This window comes from Panthera leo, chromosome A1 (genome assembly GCF_018350215.1).
Source record: "Panthera leo isolate Ple1 chromosome A1, P.leo_Ple1_pat1.1, whole genome shotgun sequence".
Classification (NCBI taxonomy): domain Eukaryota; kingdom Metazoa; phylum Chordata; class Mammalia; order Carnivora; family Felidae; genus Panthera; species Panthera leo.
Window position 1 is genome coordinate 70,612,612 of NC_056679.1, and position 19,743 is coordinate 70,632,354.

General features: G+C 37.8%; 1 protein-coding gene across 9 annotated transcripts in view; it reads left to right on the forward strand.

Annotated features, from left to right (window-relative positions):
- The window catches only part of CLYBL (citramalyl-CoA lyase), a 260,370-nt gene that overhangs the window by 207,755 nt on the left and 32,872 nt on the right, over positions 1–19,743 (forward strand). For all 9 annotated transcript variants that reach the window (XR_006199903.1, XM_042929753.1, XM_042929769.1 and 6 more), the window contains exons 3-7: positions 6,011–6,199; positions 10,387–10,488; positions 12,200–12,293; positions 13,669–13,836; positions 18,386–18,510. Coding sequence is in view for 8 of the 9 variants with exons in the window: in XM_042929753.1 (XP_042785687.1) it covers positions 6,011–6,199; positions 10,387–10,488; positions 12,200–12,293; positions 13,669–13,836; positions 18,386–18,510 (678 nt within the window). In the remaining variant the exon portion in view is untranslated. The remainder of the gene's footprint in view (positions 1–6,010; positions 6,200–10,386; positions 10,489–12,199; positions 12,294–13,668; positions 13,837–18,385; positions 18,511–19,743) is intronic.

Sequence of the window (19,743 nt, forward strand, 5' to 3'; positions counted from 1 at the left end):
CTGTTTTTAAAGTTGAATAATATTCCATTGTGTGTATATATGCACACCACATTTTGCTTATCCATTCTCTTGTCAATGGACATTTAGCTTGCTTCCACATTTTAGCAATTAAGAATGCTGCTGTACACATAGGTGTACAAATAATCTCTTTAAGACCCTGCCTTCAGTGCTTTGGGATATATACCCAGAAGTGGAATTGTTGGATCATATGGTAATTCTATTTTTAATTTTTTGAGGAACGGCCATACTGTTTTCTATAGAGGCTGTACCATTTACATTCCCACTGAAAGCACACTAGGGTTCCAATTTATCCACATCCTCACCAACACTTGTTTTTTTCTGTTTTTTTTTTTTTTTTTCTAGTAGCCATCCTAATGGGTATGAAGTGGTATTTCATTGTAGTTTTGATTTGCATTTCTCTAATTATCCATGGTGTTGAGCATTTTTTTCGTGAGCTTATTGGCCATTTGTATATCTTCTTTGGAAAAATGTCTATTCAACTCCTTTGACCGCTTTTTGAATTGTGTTGATTTTTGTTGTTGTTGAGTTTTAGGAGATCTGTATATATTCTAGATATTGATCCTTTATCAGTTATATGATTTGCAAATATTTTCTCCCCTTCTGTGCATTGCCTTTTCTCTGTTTATATCAAGTGTCTCTTGATGTACAAATATTTTTTAATTTTCATGAAGTCAAATTTCCTTTTTTCTTTTGTTACCCTGCCTTTGGTGTTGTCAGTGAATGAAATTTTAAACCAGTTATTTCGTGGTATATTCAATATTGTTGTAGATTTTCTTTTTTTCAAAAATAAGCAAACCAAGATTTCTTTTTCATGTGGAAAAAACAATGGGATAGAAAACAGTATCACCTTCCTAAAGAAATGCTACCCAGGTTGTACTAATTAATGAGAATTTCTTTGCCTTTTGTCCAATGCAGTCACTACAACAGGCTCTGTGATCATAATAAATTTTTATGCATTTATAAGAAAAATACAATAACATAGTTTACTAATGACCTGTTTTAGTCAGAAGCACTTCCTTTTTAAAAGTATAAATGTATAGGGGCACCTGGGTGGCTCAGTTGGTTAAGCTTCTGACTTCAACTCAGGTCATGGTCTCACGGTTTGTGGGTTCAAGCCCCATATCGGGCTCTGTGCTGACAGCTCAGAGCCTGGAGCCTGCTTCAGATTCTGTGTCTTCCTCTCTCTCTGCCCCTCCCTTGCTCACATGGTGTCTGTCTCTCTCTCTAAAAAAATAAATAAACATTAAAAATATGTATATATAAATATATAATAGAAGTTATATGAAAAGGAGATCCTTAAATGGAAAGTTCACTCTGAATTTGTATTTTAAACCAAACCTCAAAATTTTCAAAACATTTTTCATGTACCTAGTGATACCAAGGCCCAAAGTTTATTTCACTCCATGCCTGTGGCATCATTTTACAAATTAGATAAAACGGAAATCATATGGACAGATTCAGAAAAGATAGAATTCACTAGTGTTTTTGAATATGTGGCATGGCAGTGTGCCTTTTGTACAATTAAATAATGAAATATTAATTGCACATTTTTCAAAATCACAAAGGTTATATGTCTCCCTGAAATCTAGAAAGTATTTCTTTCTATTTCTTTATTTCTGTTTCTTCGTATTTCTTCATTACCAAATCTGGGTTCGGCAGCACAGCTTTCTCACGGCTCCTGTTGCATCAAGGGTCATCTTTGTGATTTCCTCTGAAAACGACTATACATTAACATACAAGGTTTGAATGGGGGATGGAAAAGGGAAAGGTGTTAATTCAGATGTTATGAAACTGTGATAATGCCATTATTTAAGGCACTTATTTGGGTATGTTTATACTTTGTAGTTTTATAAATAAACCCAAGGGGCTCCTCCTGGTTGTCACAATCCTCCTTGAATCTCGTATCCTGTCTGTCTCTTCCTATCCGACAGTAGAATTGATGCCGCTCTAATCCCTGGAAGTTTGGAACTAATGAACTGACTGCTGAGCTGCCGCCACGGAGCTTGGTCCCAAACTATACTGTACTTCACACTCGATTTATTCTCCAGATGGCGAGACTGTGCCGCCCTGCCGCGAGGGACCACCTCTTCCACTGGAGTGTAAAAGTGGACGGATGTTGTTTTCTTTGCAGATTTGATCATTCTGAGCTAGAAACTTGCGAGGATGATTAGTTATTAGCTTTAATGGGTGCCAATTGAACCAACTGCACGCATATTTTCTCCTTTAATTTTGGAGTCTGCAGGTCTTGGCGATGGTTGATTTATCCGCTTTCTTACGTCACTGGAGCGTGTCTCTTCCCCAGGTGATAAGAACCGAGTCTCTGAAATCATAGCACGCCTTGGTTCCTGGCCCAGACAGAGTCACATAATACGGTGGCTTATGTATAAGGACAAGTTTATTAGCCACTGGTCCACTGCACTGAGCAGCCCATGGCACGAAATATCGATTGAATGTGGGAAGTTTGGTGACACCACTTTTTATTTAGAACAGGGGCCGATGAAAATTCTGATCTGTGCCTACTTTCTTTGTGACCTCTGTGGAGCCCACCTCTGGAATCACATACTACAGAACACACTATGGTAATTAGTCTCTGCAAAGATCTGACGTAACTGTTGATAAAGGCTTTAATTCCATTCCTTATTCTGTTTTTTTTCCCTCCAGGTTTTCAGATTTTAGAGGAACAAGTTCATCCTACATTAAGAAAAATCATACCAAGGCCATTCTGTAGTGTTAACACATTTAGAATGCAGTTCCTTCTCAACCTCATTTTGAACAACCCATTTTGCTACCAGAATGTAAGACACCCTTCCCCGCAAAAAAAAAAAAGGTCTTTTTTGAGTGGCCTCTTTTTGCTTTAATTTCCTCTTCCTTCTTTTTGCCAGGGAACATTACCTCCCAATCATGTCAGCAAATCACCTTCTGAGAAGGTGGTGTCTGCCAGGCCGTATCTTACTAATCCCCCGAATGAGATGGAAATTGGAAGGATGGTCAGGGCCAAATAGCAGGCAAAGAAAAAGAGAACCAAAGTGTGAAGGGAGCGAGGTGATGCAAAGGAGAGAGCTGTAACAGAGAGAGATTGGTATCAAGGGGAGAGAGAGAAGGAGGGAGAGAACAGAATGAACAAAATTTCTTTCTTTTCACAACTGGGTGGACTGTGGCTCTCTCTAGCTGAGCACCCAGAACTAAACTTAATTGTTCTTAGAAACTGCCTTCCTCTCACCCAGCAGATGGCATGGGTGTGTTTGCTAGCACAGTAACATATTTCACCATTAAAGCACCAAAAAAAAAAAAAAAATCAACATACTTGTTGGTTGGTATAAATTCAGTGAGGTTGTTGGATATTTTGGGATACATAGCAGAGGGATGCACACTCAGTTTATGTAAATTACAACAAGCAACAGCCTGTTAATAAGGATGTTGTGTGGCAATATACCTCCAAAGCCATCATCTTTTTCTGGAAAGGTACAGAATGATGAAGTGGAAAGCACTTGTCTTAATTCTGAGCAAAAAAAAAAAAAAAAAATCTAATAAAATGCTGACTATTCACTATTCATTATTATAATGTGAAAAGTACTAATCAGATTATGCCTAAAATTGGAATTAGGTATTTCATTTGCAGCCAATTTCACAAGGGTTGAATTTTACTAAGTAAACCAGAATGTGCTGAAACCATGGCAATCTGACTTTAGATAAAAATCACGAACAGGTTTAGCACACGAGCTTTGAACAAACAGTCTCCTTCTAATCCAAATGAAACAACAAAACAGCTTAGAGGTCAGATTTTATTTGACACCTACATGAACAGTTTAGGAAGTTGATGTTGCCAGGCTTCCGTCACCTTGAGCACACATGCAGATTAAAGTAGAGAGTGTGGATGATGATTCAAGTAACTCACATTTTTAAATGCATTTCAGGCTAAATGATCTAGTTAGTTCCCTTCCATTTTCCATTCACTCGGTCCCAGTAGGCCCTTTAGAAGCCCAACCTGCTATTGAAAGAAACCCTGGAAATTGAAATATTTACAAGCTGCAGCAATCCTGAGTTTGTAGCTGTTCAGGCTACATGGAGCATAACGCATTTTAGGTTCTCTGAGGCCATGGATCTAAACACACACACACTGCCAAAGAGCTGAAGGCATTTCTCCCGACAGCTCAAGGTGTCCTTAGAACCATGATGCTGAGCTCACTTCCGCTCTTCACCTGCAGCATTTTCCTGTTTAATGAACAGGACTTCCTATTTAATGAATGGAACAAGGCATGGGGGGGCAAGTGGATGAGTTTTATAGCTGTGGAACAGCCAAAGGCATGACGTGGAACCAGGCCACTGTTGGCTCCATCATCCCTCACTTTAGCTAGTGTGAGCTCTCTTGCTTTTGTCTAAGCTTGGCCTAATTATCAGCAGTCAGGGCTCTGTAAATCAGGGCTCCACAGAGCTGTCCTAAACTGGTCTCCGTACTCTGTTTCCAACTGACCTGACAACTCTAAGCCACTGTTTCCTCACACTGTTTAACTCAGACCACATTTGGAAGCCTTCCCTCCTCTTACTCGGTCGTAGACCTACATCCGTCTGCTTTAAATCTACTGTCCTGGCTTGTCTTGTTGATTAGACTTAGACCCAATATTGGCTCTAATAATTCTTTTTTTTTTTTTTTTTGTCTCCACTTTGGTTTGCTATTTTCCCAGATAAGTATTGCTGTTCAAATGGCTGTATATTGTTAAGACTTTTTTTTTTAACAACATTCATCAGCAGTGAGAAGCTTTAAAGTTTTATTAGTATCATAAAAACCCTTCCCAAATGAAACTACTTTTGATAAGTGTTCATTCTGACAATGAGAATTTGTTGAGGGCTGTTGGCAAGTTGGAGGAATTTGTTTTTGAAACTGAAATTGGCAGGAAGTAATGACCCCAAGTGCTTTCTTTCTCTTAACTCCAACCCCCAGCCCTCAATGTGCTCCTTTCTCTCCCCACCCCCTTCCCCACCTTCAACACCCGAACTCAGAGGCAATAAATAACATGTTTGGTTTCATACAGTTTTTCTAAGGACAATTCATACACTGAAACAGGCTTCAACCTTTCAGCTTTTCCTAACTATGGAGTATAGACTGTCAACTCAGAAAAAAATGTATTTGTCTTCCACTTCATGAGGGGATTTCTTGGTGATATTATTGCCTTACATCTGAATAAGTTGGAGCTTTTTTGTACTGTGGAATGTCATTTTCCTATAAGTGCCTTCTTAATTGAATGTCAAAATTCAACTCAGTTGCAAAAAAATTTTGAGTTAAAAACATGATGCATATGGAAAGAGGAAAACAAATCCTTATTTTTTCCCTAATGTGACTATGCCAACAGATGAGACTACAATTATCCAAATGTTATGTAGTTCCTTATATTTATTAAACGAGAAAATGCAGGTAGAAAACTGAACCATGCCTAGAGCTTAGTAAATGCTCAATAAATGTTATGTATTAATTATTTCACCTTTCAAGTTGGGAAGAAATGCTAATGAGAAAGAGGACAGTATTATTTAGAAGTGCACCAAGAGTGCTTGGGTGGCTAGTCAGTTAAGCGTCCAACTTCAGCTCAGGTCATGATCTCACAGCTCATGGGTTGAAGCCCTGTGTCAAGCTTGCTGCTGTCAGTGCAGAGCCTGCTTTGGATCTTTTGTCCCCACACCCCTCTCTGCCCCTTTCCCGCTTGCACTCTCTCAAAAATAAATAAATCTTTAAAAAAGAAAAAAGAAGTGCACCAGTATGCATTACAGTGGCTGTCATCTCTGTTATAGTCATCTTGAATGAAGTCTGGAAATCAATCACTTGTCTGTCAGATCGGACAACTTGCTTCCAATACCATTTATGTGCTAGACAGGAAATGTGTAGATACAATCATGGTGCTCAGACTCTGAATCCATATAGCAGACTTACGGTCAGTAGGACTGTGTTTCCTCTCAGTGATAAATAAACTTAAGAGATACATTTTATCGACACTTACAGAATGAAGCTCGATCGAGAATAGTAAAAACTCTTGAAGACTTTGATCTGGGCCCAACTGAAAAGTGTGTGAGGGTCAACTCGGTGTCCAGCGGTCTGGCCGAAGAAGACCTGGAGATCCTCCTGCAATCCCGGGTCCTTCCTTCTAGCCTGATGCTGCCAAAGGTCGAAGGTCCTGAAGAAATCCAGTGGGTGAGTAGCTAATGCTTTACTTTAATTAAAGACTCAGGAGCAGCTATGAAGGAGTAGCAGAAAGGAAGGATTTAGGTGCTGCAGATTTTGAAAACACGTACACGGAACAGAGAAAAAGGGAGCTGAGGAAAAGAGGGGAGTGCAAGAGACTATTGCCTTCACACAAGGGGAGCCTGGCTTTACCCAGCGTGTTCAGAGGAACAACTCCGCTCTTGGGATGATGCTTCTGCACCCTACTCAGATTTGCGGCTTGGACAGGACAGCCTCCTCAGTCTTTGGAATCTAGCTTTTGCCTGAGAATTGGATCACACCTCACACCCTGCCAGGCCCTAACCTCCACCTGAAAGAGCAGGGAAATAAATGGCTGTTACCCAGGTTCATTTGAAGTCTTCATACACAGCGAAAGCACATTAGCCACGAATGAAAAAATGACCCTAGAGGAGGAGAGGGAAAGGTCACTCCTGAGGGCAACTAGAGGAATAAACAGGAAGCTTTTAACTAGTGGTTTTAATTAGCACAGATATTATTTCCTGAACAGCTCTCCAGTTCGTCCTTTTTTAAATTGCTGACAGGTGTGTTTGTGTTTCACGACAGACTTTTCAGCCAATAAAAACCTGGCATGTCAAATTACTTAAGAAAACTTTGAAATGGGCCTAATTATACTATGATTGTTTTAATTGTTAAAGTAGGGGGAAGCTAGATTTTATTTAGGAGTTGCTATGATTTTGCAGATCTCTGCTGAATAAAATAACTATCCATTGTGCCCCTCCAGGGCAGACAGGCTGTGACTCATCAGTGCTGGAAGCTTGGTAAGGGCATGTGGACAGTGGTGATTTTAAAGCCACATCTGGGATTATCTCTAAGGCTGTGGCTGCAAATACAGCAATACAATGAATAGTTGTAACACCTGAGAAAACCATTCCCTTTTCTAATGCACGTAGATGCCTTGGATCTATACTTTCCAATGCTAGAGCCACCTGCCACATGTGGCTACTGAGCGCTTGAAATGTGGCAAGTCCAAATTGAGATGTGCTATAAGTGTGAAATACACACGGGATTTTGAAGACTTAGGAGCCCTCTCCCCCCAAAAGACTGTAAATTATCTCAATAATTTTTATATTGATCACATGTTGAAATGACTATATGTCAGATTGGGCAATAAACATTATTTTCTTTAAGATTTTTTTTTTGTTTTACTCCTGAAACCCATATTACATTATATGTTAACTAACTATAATTTAAATAAAAATTTGAAAAGAAAAAGAAAAGCAGGCTACAAAAAAAATGAATAAATAAAAATAAAGAATAAAGTTTTTTTTTTTTTAAGTATTCTCTACACCCATCATGGGGCTTGAACTCACAACCCTGAGATCAAGAGTTGCACGCTACACCAGACCAAGCCATCCAGGTGCCCCAGGTTGAATAGACATTATTAAAACCACATTCACCTGTTTCGTTTTACTCTTTTAATGTAGCTACTAGAAAATTTAGAATTACATATGTAGCTGCCATTCGGTTTCTGTTGGACAGCTCCGTGTTGGAGTCTTCTTGAAGACCCACGTTCAAGGACCCATATTTACTGTCTAAACTGGAGTTCGTCTCTCCAAGGTCACCCCTCAGAAGCTGGGAGATACTGGTTATAGTAGGTTACACTCTCTGAGGCCTCCTACCCCATTTGAACATGTCTTAAATGGATTGAAACGGAATCTGAAGCCACTGTTCCCTTTTGGTTTCATAGTTAATGCCTGTTTATCACCATTATTACCCTTCATTTAAGAGACGAGGACCCACCCCAGCCTTCAGCTACAGCTCCTGTTCACTGTTTTAAATCCTTGGATAGAAATAGGATTTCTAGTTAACAGAAGTCTTTTGGGCTGTTTATTTTTTCCTCTCCGTTTGTATTTATGTGAAGCATAAAACCCAGAGCCTGATGCACAACTGAAAGATGGGCTTCCTTGTTTTCTTTTGTGTGAGAATCTCTTGCTGGTCTTTTGTCGCTAGTGTGGGTTCTTGTTTGACTGGCACGGCTTATTGGACTATAACAAGCGTGACTCTGCCTCCTTTGTCGAGGGACAATTCTCCCACAAATCCCGAACAGTGTGCATTCTTCCAACACACTATTGGGTGTGCACTGGAATTGAAAGAATTGCTGAGCCCTGCTACTTCATCTCCTCCCCAATCTCTTTGTGATTTTTTCCCCTTCTTTTCCTCCACCCCCCTCCCCCTTCCCCTCCACCTCACTGAAATGAACACTTTACCAGGCCGGAAACATTTAATCGTCTCCTTTTGAAAAAATTAATTGAAACTTCTCCACTAGTTACCTTTTGTGTCAGTACTTAATGCAATTTTTTAAGAAAGAAGGGGAGGAGGAGAAGGAGAATGGGCTAGAATATTTAATGTTCAAATGCCCCTATTGGCTTAAAAACAAAAAAGCATTAGAGATTTTTTTGTAAGAACAGGAAACATAAAGTATTTAACTAGTTTTAAACTTCATGATTTTCGTAGTTATAACTGTGATCACAAAGAATGGGGCAAGTAATGTTGCAAGTTTCTTCTTCTTCTTTTTTTTTTTTTTAATGAGGAAAAAAGTTCCTCCAGCGCATATATAACCCCAGAACCACTAATATTTCATTACCCATTTTCTGGCTTAAATGTGACATAAATTATGTTTTCTTTTCATTTACACGGAATATTATCCATTTTGTCTCCTTCAATTGTAGCCCTCTTTCTTGCTATTTTGGTTGAGTTATTCCTTCCCTTGAAAAGTTACTAAGGAGGTGACGATGATGGTGTCTGAGGAGGGGAGGAGCCGTGGAGCAACTGGGAATAATTCTTCATTACTGAAAGCTGTGATTTATTTTAGCCTAATTGTAAAGTTACTGCAAATTGCTCAAAAGCTTTTTAAAGATCCCAGTGATTAGATTTTTTAGAGGGGGGGGGGGGTGCTGCACAAGCAAGGAGGGGGCAGCTAAAAGGGGAAATAACACCTCTAATCCTGCTTCTGGTAAATAGGCTGCCAGCTTTTAAAATGAGTTTCCTTTCTATTAGTCAGAATATTATGCTAAGCCTTAAGCATTAGTTTTTTTATGTTGCCATAGCAGCCCTATTCCTGCAGGGTGGTGACCTCCGATGATTACAGTACAAAGCTTATAGGGTCTTGAAACCCCCTTTGAAGATGAAAAGTCTTTGATGGTTTATATTTATGCAAATCTCTTAGATATGATTTACCCAACTGAGACTGAATGGAGAGATGATTAAAATTCCCTTTTCCTTTGATATCCATTAATGGCTGAATATTCCTTAAATTTAAAATGGATATATATGTTTTCATCTTTATTTACAAAAATATCTTTGTCATACCTGTGTGTGTTTTTTTTTTATCTCCCTACATCTTATTAGATCTAGATAGACATAATAGATTTACAATTTAGAGTGTGGTGGGGTTTTTTTTTTTCCTTTTGAAAGGGGGGGGTGGTGGTGGTGGAGATCTGTGCAAGAGCTTTTGTATGTTTCCAGATGATAGATTTTGGAATTTGGGCTACCCCACTGGCAGCACAGAGCTAGCTGTGAACTGGTCTCATGGAAAAAATTGGCGAGCTTTGGTCTTCAAAGAATTAAACTTCCTTTTTAAGGTCTTCCTAGGTAAGCTAAAAAATTATGAAGAAAAACCTTCTGAACAAAGGATAATGGTGCTATAATGAATAATGTGGGTGCCACGCAGAAGGCTGCTGAACAGTTACACTGATGTCAGTGCCTGGTCCAAAACAAAAACAGAAAGGCAGGTAGAGCAACACTTTGCTGTTTTGGGGGCCTACCATTTGCATTTAACGACGTGAAGGCTAGAGGTCTTAAGCAAATATGTTTTTAAGAAAAGCATTTAAACTCCAGAATCTCTCTTTCCACTTCTAACTCCTAGGCCTCAAATTACTCCTTTAGGGGGGAAAAAAAAATTAGAATGCTTGAAGTTTTACTATTCAGTTTGGTGGAACTTTGTTACCTTTTTCCTTTGGTCTTTCCTCCTGTTTTTGTTTTGTTTTGTTCTGTTTTAATTCTTTTTTTTTGTGTACGAAATAAGCTGGGATATTACTTCCTTAGGCCAAAGACTTGAATACTACTTTTGTGACTAACATTTTAGTGATTGTACATTTTTTTCCCCTACTAATCACCTATGACACTTTTGGTTTTAGTTTTCAGACAAATTTTCATTCTACTTAAAAGGCCGAAAACTTGAACAACCTATGAATTTAATCCCTTTTGTGGAAACTGCAATGGGTTTGCTCAATTTTAAGGTAAGAAAACATAATGTGACTAATAAGTTAGTATTTTATTTACTACCTAAAGAGAACTTCTGTTCTCTTGACATCTACTTAAACTATTTTTCTAGAAATATTTTTAAAGCAAAGTAAACCTTGAGCACCATTTATTGCCTATAATAATCCAAAATCAGGCTGTGAGCATCTTAGAAGACAAAGAGATTGCTCAAGTAGCAAGGGAAAACTTCCCAGACCTAAATATTTAAATGAAATGTCTATATATTCTTATTTTAATTAAATAAACATATATAAACATATGCTTTGAATTACTATATTTATAGTTGAAATGTACATGAAAATGTATTTTGTTGCCCTTATGAATTAACTTTCAATTATTCTTTTGTATACAATTGCCTTCTATTGGGAAATTTTCTGGCCTCTTTGTAGCAACGTTAGCCATAATGCCTACTATATAAGATTGCTATTTGTAGGTTAGTATACACCAGTAAGTTGTAGTATATTATTTCAGTTTGCCACATTAGAACATAAAGTATTTCCCAGTACACATTCAGGAAGATTAGCTGAGCCAGGGGTTTTCCAGCATTGTTTAAGCTGCCTTAAACAATTTGCCTTAACAATTTCATGGCTACCTTGTTTCCTCCCTTTTATCACTGATCATTTAAACTGTTTTCCAAAATATGTCTCCCATTTCACCTGACTTGTTAACATCAATGTAGCACCCCGTTTCAGAGGGCAGGAGAGAAGAAGTCCCTAAAAACAAAGAAAAAAGATAGTTGAACTGCCTTAGATAATATGGGAGTAAACGCTCTGAGAGGAAACTTTGAGACCTACTGGACCTTGCAGGAGGGCCAGGGGGCACATGTTTGGGAGCCGCTTCCAGCCTCATGATCAGCGTGTTTACACCACTGACCACAGATTCTTCCAGCCTGCCCCACAGTTCTGAGATACAATCAAAGCATATCCCTTAGATGCAACTAGATTCATACAATGATTGAATTCTAAACTCTGTTGTACCGTTATATGCCATAGTGTACTTAGAGCACTTACAGCCTCTGAAATTAATCAACAGTGTGCTCACCCCATTTTCATGTCTTCCCCACCCACATGCTGAATCTCCACCTTTGTTAATTCAGTTCCAGCTATGACAAATGTTATTAATCTTTATTTTCACATAGAAATATGGAAGTTGCTAATTAATACATCTTGGATGTCTTGTTGCATTTTTATTTTCCCCTCTGGAATTGTAGATTTTTGTATGTCTTTAGTCCTGAGGCCATTTACTAAGAAATCCTGATCCTAATGCAAATAATCCAGTGAATTTGATTTAAAAATTCTTCTTATGTTTTATGTTTATTGTTTGAGAGTCTCTTAAAGCAAGAATGAATTTTGGAAAAGCAGAAATAATTTATAGTACAATCAAAATGAGTTAATTCAAAGTTTCTCTAGAAATTAGATGAACTACGATTTGAATATTATATTAAAATACATTTATGACTATATTCCTACAGTCCATTAAGCAAAGCAAATCTATACAACATACTTATCTTGGACAATATTAAATGCCTTTGAAAAGAAGTGAATTTGGACTGCATTTTTAGGGCTGCTAGTTTGCTTTCAGCCAAACTGTGTGAAGAGTTGGATCTTTCTGTCACTTAAATACATCATGCTGCTTCTCTCCAAACTGTTCACTTCCTGTGAGATTTGGTTCTGTTCTGTTCCTTCACAGACCGTGTGTGAAGAAGCACTAAAGACCGGACCTCAAGTGGGTCTTTTCCTAGATGCTGTTGTTTTTGGAGGAGAAGACTTTCGAGCCAGCATAGGTATCACATTTCTCTCTCTCTCTTTTTCAATCTCTATGTGTGCATGCGTGTGTGCGTGCATGTGTGTGTGCGTGCGTGCGTGTGTGTATGGATGGATGTATTTTTTCTTTGCCCCTTCATGAATGGACATTTACATGACAATATATATTTACCAACCATGACAATGGTTGTTCAGCTGAATGGGCAATACTTTCTGATAATTTAGGGCCCCTCAGAGCTGTCCTGCTTCCAGAACACTACATTATTACTTCTGTTCATGTATAAAATAATAAAAAGCCTGTTGCAACCTCAGATGTGGTTCAGGAACATATGACATCTACTTTGTACATAATAATATATGAACAACCTCTCCATTGCTTAAATATTTTATTTTCACATCAGTATGAGGGCTGTCTAGGCTTCTAACACAAATTTAAAGCAATTTCACATTTGCTTTAATGAATCATTTTCTACACTAAATGTAGTATGCAAATATTATTTAAAATAGATCCTAAATTCCTCCTAAAGTATATTTCAGAACTCTTCTTATTAAACATTTATTGAGATAGCATGCTAGTTTCCACTGATCTTCCCCATCCGTTGGGTACTATGCCTCTGGTCTGGGTACAGGGATAACTAGAGACTGTGGACATGCCTAGAAAAGAGGCCAAGGCCACAAAGCATTTGCAGAACCACAGTTCCAGTGGCCTCAATACTGGCGCTTTCCCTGAGCAGTGTCACGGTCCAAATAGAAACAGTGATACTCCATACACACCCGCTCCTAGGGTGAAAGAAAAGGAACTTATTTTAATACCAGCCTTTCCAGGAGACTTTTGTGTTTCCGACAGTTCAGCGGACACTTTCTGCCTCTTTCAAAATGAGTGCCCTTCCGTTTCCCCAAGTTCTTCGTCCAAACCCTGAAGCTGCTCTATTTGGCTCAGAACCTTAGTTATGGCAGGACACTGCAACCACAGCACGCAAATTTCTGTGCTCGGTGAGAGAAGTTAACCATTTCCTTGCACAGCCACTCGGCCACCTTTTGTGGTGCTGTCTTTGGATTAATACTTTCCAAGCAATGGCAAGAAGGAAAAAATATACCAGAAGTAATTTGGGACCCATCATTTGTGATTTTATCTCCTGAGATACAGGAGGGGCCTTTTCTTACTCCACACACAAGTAATGACACTGAACTATGCCTTCCAAGAGAAATAGACACATATGAAATTTAATTCTGCATCCACATATCCCTTTCTTCGTCTATACTAGAATCATAGTTTTGCTGGGAAGCAGTTCCCAGGATGACATAGATGTCTTTACAAAGGGAGTTTCTACAATAGATGGCTGGGTTTGGTTTCCAGAGTTAATGTCTCCCTTTGCTGTCAACATCCCATTTCAGGTGCAACAAGTGGTAAAGAAGCCCAAGATATTCTGTACGCCCGACAAAAGATTATTGTTATAGCGAAGGCCTTCGGTCTGCAGGCCATAGATCTGGTGTACATCGACTTTCGAGATGGAGAGGGGCTCCTCAGGCAGTCCAGGGAAGGAGCCGCAATGGGGTTTACCGGTATGACTCTTGATGACATCTTAGAATCAGTATCTAAATTCTCAAACACTCCATAAAGGTAGAACTACAACCAGAAAGTCGTGTTTCTGTTGCAGCCGCATGTCTCTTATACTTATTCTGTCTGGCGTGTGAAAAAGCCATCTAGGGCAAGAACCTGCTATATAAATGGTCATGGTTTCCTTTGGCTCCGCAAGTCAAAAAACAAAGCACTCGTTTTATTTTCTCTTTACATTAGTTACCACTTTTTCTCTTAAGTATTTTGTTTTTGCTGACCCTCAGGGAGGGATGAAGCTATTACAGAAGTGTTTTTGAGGGAATTGCCATAAGAACTTGGGTTGATGGGTAGAAGAAAATTTTCCTCCAACGTTCAAAATATTAATTCATTTCTGAAAAACAACAGTGATATCTTCTTTGATTTTTTTTTTTTTTACTTTTATATTCTCCTGCCACTTCAAGCCCCTTCCTTCTGTCCCACCTCCCAGTACGTGTCTCTGCACCTGACGACACCTACGGGCATTGGCTGGCACTCAGATCAGTGGGTCCCCTGCAATCCCATCCTGGAGCGCAGGCAGATATCTCTTGATTGCTATGTCCGATCACTCAGATCCCCAGGAGTCTGGAGAGCAACCGAAAATTGTGTTTTTGCAATAGAAATCCATTTTTTTCAAAACCACAGTAGGATTCTACACACAAACACATGTCTGCGGTTGTGTTCACTCACACACACACGCAACTGCGGATAAGAAACACCATAAGCTCTTTTATTCTTATAAGTTATAAGACCATCATGATCTGAAATGAACCCAGATAAGAAGGAAAAGAGACAAACATCCTTACTATCCCTTTTGTAAATATTTTTGAAATGCGGCCAGTTAGGGATTATGGAGATAAATATTTCATACAGTGACCTTCAATGTAAAAGATCTCTTAATGGATAGTGGTTTAACCCCAAATAAAATTAAACAACTTAAGAAACAATGTTAATGTTACATTAGAATTAAATGAAGCTCTGACATTTGTTTTTATGTTTTTAACATGAAGAGTCAAAATGTGATTCCACCGCCAAATTTGTTTAATAAACGAATGTGATCTCTTCTAGAGAAATAGTTTCCAGTCATCTGAACTATTAATAAATGAATTCTCCCTACATTTAATAGTGACTAAGAAAGAAAGAGTCCCTCTACCCCAGCCCTGAGGTTGTCCTTGTCTCTGTGGTGTGTTACACCTGCCTCTTTCCAATGACCAGTTAGGAATAGCCCAAATGGAAAAGTTGGAGAAACGCTCCATGAAATCTATCTAATAGACCTCGATGTTGTTGGTCTAAAATGTGTAGCACTGGCTGCCAAGCAGCCAGATGTTGCTGTGAAATGGGCACTAATTCAATAAAAAAATTTTTTTTTGAAAACACTGAATTGATGCTGGCCTGTGTCACCATCATTCCATATAACCTGGGTGTCCTCAGCTACCTCTGGGGTAAATGTTTGCTCCAGAACTGGTAAAGGAGTTTGAGAATTTCTCCAAGAAACAGGACTGAATTAAATTGGTCCCTAATTCAATCGCAGAAGACAAGTTACTTCAAATCAGATTTAAATTTCTAGACTGTGCCCAACTCAGCGTGAGGAGCTTACGGGCTTGGCACTATTGTTTCTCAACAACAGGGAGTATTAAATCACACACACACACAAATGGAAGCAGGGGGAGAATGGGGAGGCACAGAGGGTACAGTGCCCATTATATATGCAAGTGAACAAGTCAGTAAAGTGGGGAGCTACACTTCATAACCATTTTGCAATTTTTAGAAAGAAGGGCTTTGTTGTCCCAATTATATTTCTACATACCAATAAAAGGTAATTAGTCTGATTATAAGATATGAGATTACTTGTAGTATTTTTAAACAATAAGGGCTTTCTTTGAGTATTTTAGACCCAGTTCTGATCTGTTTGTCCTAATTATTTGTCATTTAATTGCCATAACTTGGGCTTTGCACAGGAAGGGAGGACAGTGAGAAAGGAAGGAGGGACAGAAGGAAGGGGAAATACTCTATCTGAAGCAAGTGGCTGAAAGTTTTCAAATCAAATGGAAGTATTGTGATATCTGTAACGCTGATAAGGGACAGTCTGTGCCATAAGGATTTTCTGTACTTTTCAAAATTATATATTATTTTTAATGAGTTGTATTTTTTTAAAGTTAGCCGTGCAGCAAACAGTAGGTTATAGTTTCTTTTCTGCAGTCATTATTTCACTGGGCCACAGTCCATGCAGATTGATTTTAAATCAATGCATTGGCTCTATAAGTGGCTATTAACATTAGGAATTATTTTTATAAAAAGAAGCCAAAAATAAATCTTGGAATAAAGCTTCAACAGCTGACTTAGTCATCACAGGTATTCCAGTCCTGCATGCTGAGAAGAAAGATTATAAATATGAAGCACGGTAGGTTTTCTTCTTTTTTGCAGTCTTTTGTAGAAGACAAAAATGACACCATCATACAGTCACCTAAAAGACTTGACAGGTATTGATTTAAAGCACGATATATCAAGTGGTACTGTAAAAAGGATTTCATGGTCATAAATTTTAATGTCTTCCAATTTTGCACCCTCAGTAACTTGCCAATAACAGCTCTTCTGTATAAAATATTTGCTTCACTCCCACATGACATTAAAGTCTGATGTCCTGTTGTTGGGATATGTAAGAATCGACAAAAGATAACTTCATACATGGATGTTCATAAATTTCTGAAACTTAACACATATCTGAAAATTACCCTCATTACCTAAAAGATGGATACTTGCAAGCCATCCATGGTTTCAGAGCATTTCTAAATAGTTTGTTTTTCTCCTCAAGTCGTAGTGTCTGTACCAAGAAGTTCCCGTGAAATCTGGCTTTTAACACATCAGTATAAATTATGTACATAAATTATAAAATTCAGGACTAACAATTAGTACAAAATGACTACCAGAACTGATATCCTTTATTAATAATATTGTAACAACAATTAGATTACTTAAATATAATTGCAATACCTACTATTAAAAAAAGCTCTCATTTATCATCGCTGGTATTATTTGTTCCCTGAAATTATTCCTCAGTTTTAGTATATATGCTGCTGAAGCGAGCACAATTCCTCAAATAATTTAAAGCAGCTTTATTTGTATAGGGTTTTAATGTTGTATTAGTGTGCTGACAGATAAGAATGAAATAACAATGTGAAAGGGTTCTAATTCTGCTACTGTAAGAAAAGATACTGTTACATTTATTCATTTAAACTCTTTTCCTTGAAACACTAAGAATTTTTTTTTAACAAATATTGGGTTTTTTCCTATTCAATAGAATAATGAGAGTAACAGGAATTGACCATTTTTAAAAGCATCAAGAGTATAATTTGTACTGCCTAAATGTTAAAACAACTATTTCAAAAGCAAAACAAATTGATATATGGACAAATAAATTTAGGAGAGCAAATTATCATTAAGTGCACATTCATTTTTAAAGAACCAAATATGTCCATAACTTTATAATGTATGTAATAAAATATAACCTTGTCATTATTGTATCATTAAATTATGTTGTATTTTATTAATGACCTGATTCAATTGCATACTTCCCTGATTGTTAAGTTGTTTCTTTTAATGACTTCATGATTTCATAGAACCCTGTGAGTCTTATGTTTGTGTAATGTTTTTACTTAAGATCCTTAAACTTAAGAAAGAAGCAGAAAGCTTTTTTAAAGCTATCACTACAGAGATAAGATTTCTTCTGGGGTATCTAAATATTGATAAAAGAAGGAAATATTGAGTCTTCATTCTATTTAAAAAAAGGGAAAATCTGGTTATGTTTTTGGGTAGAGAAACTTTCTGTAACTTTTTTACTTAAACATTTTAAAATGGAGTAATCTAGAGACCAAACCACTGTTCAAATTTGCCTTCTGTGTCACTGTACTGAATAAAATATTTTCATTGACATCCAGTTTTCTGTTGGTGGTTAGAAATGGCACACTGTATTCATCTATAAGAGAGAAAATGTTATTTTCTTAATATGTTATTATATGTTATTATAAGCCGCTATTTGACATCTGCTTCTGTAAGCTTTATGAAAACCAACAGACTACTCCTAAAAGAAATCATGGCAGGTGGGATAAATGATACAAAATAAGCAAAAGACAACTTGTAAAATTTGAAAGAGTTATATCATTTTTTTATACTTTAAAAATAATCACTCTAATTTGCAGTTATTATCCTTTAAAGTTTCTGCCAAAGGATTAGCCAGCGAGCTGCCAGTCTACCCACCTGTAACTAAAAATTAGAGATTATCTGCGCTAAGGTGGTATTTCTATAGGATAGGAAACACAATTATTCCCATTCTTCTAGGTTTCTTATGTGGTATTCTGGAAAAGCCTGCCAGATTGCAGTTCCTTTCTTTTTAAAAAGTTGTAAAATATTAGTTATTTTGCGTACAGTCTGTGAGGCATTAGGAGGCTTTCCTGGTTGAAACATTTTGTTTGAACATCTGTTTGTTGTTTTGTGTTTCCGGTGTTATTAATCTTCTTGTAGGTAAGCAGGTGATACACCCTAGCCAAATTGCCGTGGTTCAGGAACAGTTTTCTCCTTCCCCTGAAAAGATTAAGTGGGCTGAAGAACTGATCGCTGCCTTTAAAGAACATCAACAATTAGGAAAGGTAAACGTTTTCTTAATACCTTGGGTGAAACTGGTGTTTAAAATGCCGTGGGGAAAAATATAAAAAATATGTTGTTTCATTTGTTCCAAAAACCATTGCATTGAGAGGGGTAAGTTATGGGGGCAGGGGGACAGCATTCACCAGTGAGAAATTCACTTCAGGTAAATTGGCCCTTCCATGTTTCTGAATATTTCGCAAACTGGCCCTCAAGTCTCTCTATAGTTTATTCTGTTCATAAACTATATTGGAAGCCTTTGAGAAAATAGAAGTCTGTTTAGTTTTTCTCTACAGACTCAGATACAACCAACATTCATAGGAAAATAATTTTAGATCAAAGTGAGAGCAAGTTGTAATGAAATAAACACAGTTTGATCAAATGGTCCTTGTGGAGAGAAGAAATAAATTCCAATTTATATTAATTTCGGGGCAAAAATGTACCAAAATCTCCTCCGGTTGAGTCATTTAAGAGTGGGAGGTTGTATATGTGTCTGTACCAATTTCTGGACCTGAGATTTGGATAGAATGGAGAGCAAATTAACGCTGGAGTACGGTTGTTCCTAATTTAGTGCATCATTGAGCCTCGCGTTTCCTGCTCTGTGGGTTTCTGCTATGTAAATATTGCAGTAGTGATGCGCAATCTGTCTCCACTTTGTGCCAGTAACACTTAAATTAGGTGTCGCCTGAAGGAAGATTTTATGCTACTCGCAGCATTGTCAGTTAATTATCTTAAAGGTTATTTGCAGTAATACCGTTTGACTCTTTTTAAGAGAATGGGGGGAAAGTTGCATTTATAAATCTATCCTAGAGGTAATATCTGAACTCGGCCTTGTTATTTACATAAGGAGTGGAGTTTTAATACCTACGATGCAAAAGTACTTAGGAGAGAAAGAATGTTGAAACATTACCAAGGTTCTAAATCTTAAACAGTCCCCTTTACAAAAAAAAAAAAAAAGACAAAACTGGCTCTGGGTGGTGAACTGGTGACATCAGTGTGAGAGGTACCACTTAACACTTTTCACTGGCAGTAAAAACACCTAAAAATCCCGGGACTTGGAAATGAGGGTAACAGTATTAAGTGGGTCACTCCCTCTGCTCATTATGGATACCTGCCTTCAGCTCTGACCTTGCACACACGTTCACCCTCACACACAGGCTCATCTTTGCACAAACCTGCACTTAAAATCCAAAGGCAAAATATGTGATATTAGAAACATCCCATTTGGACTGACACCA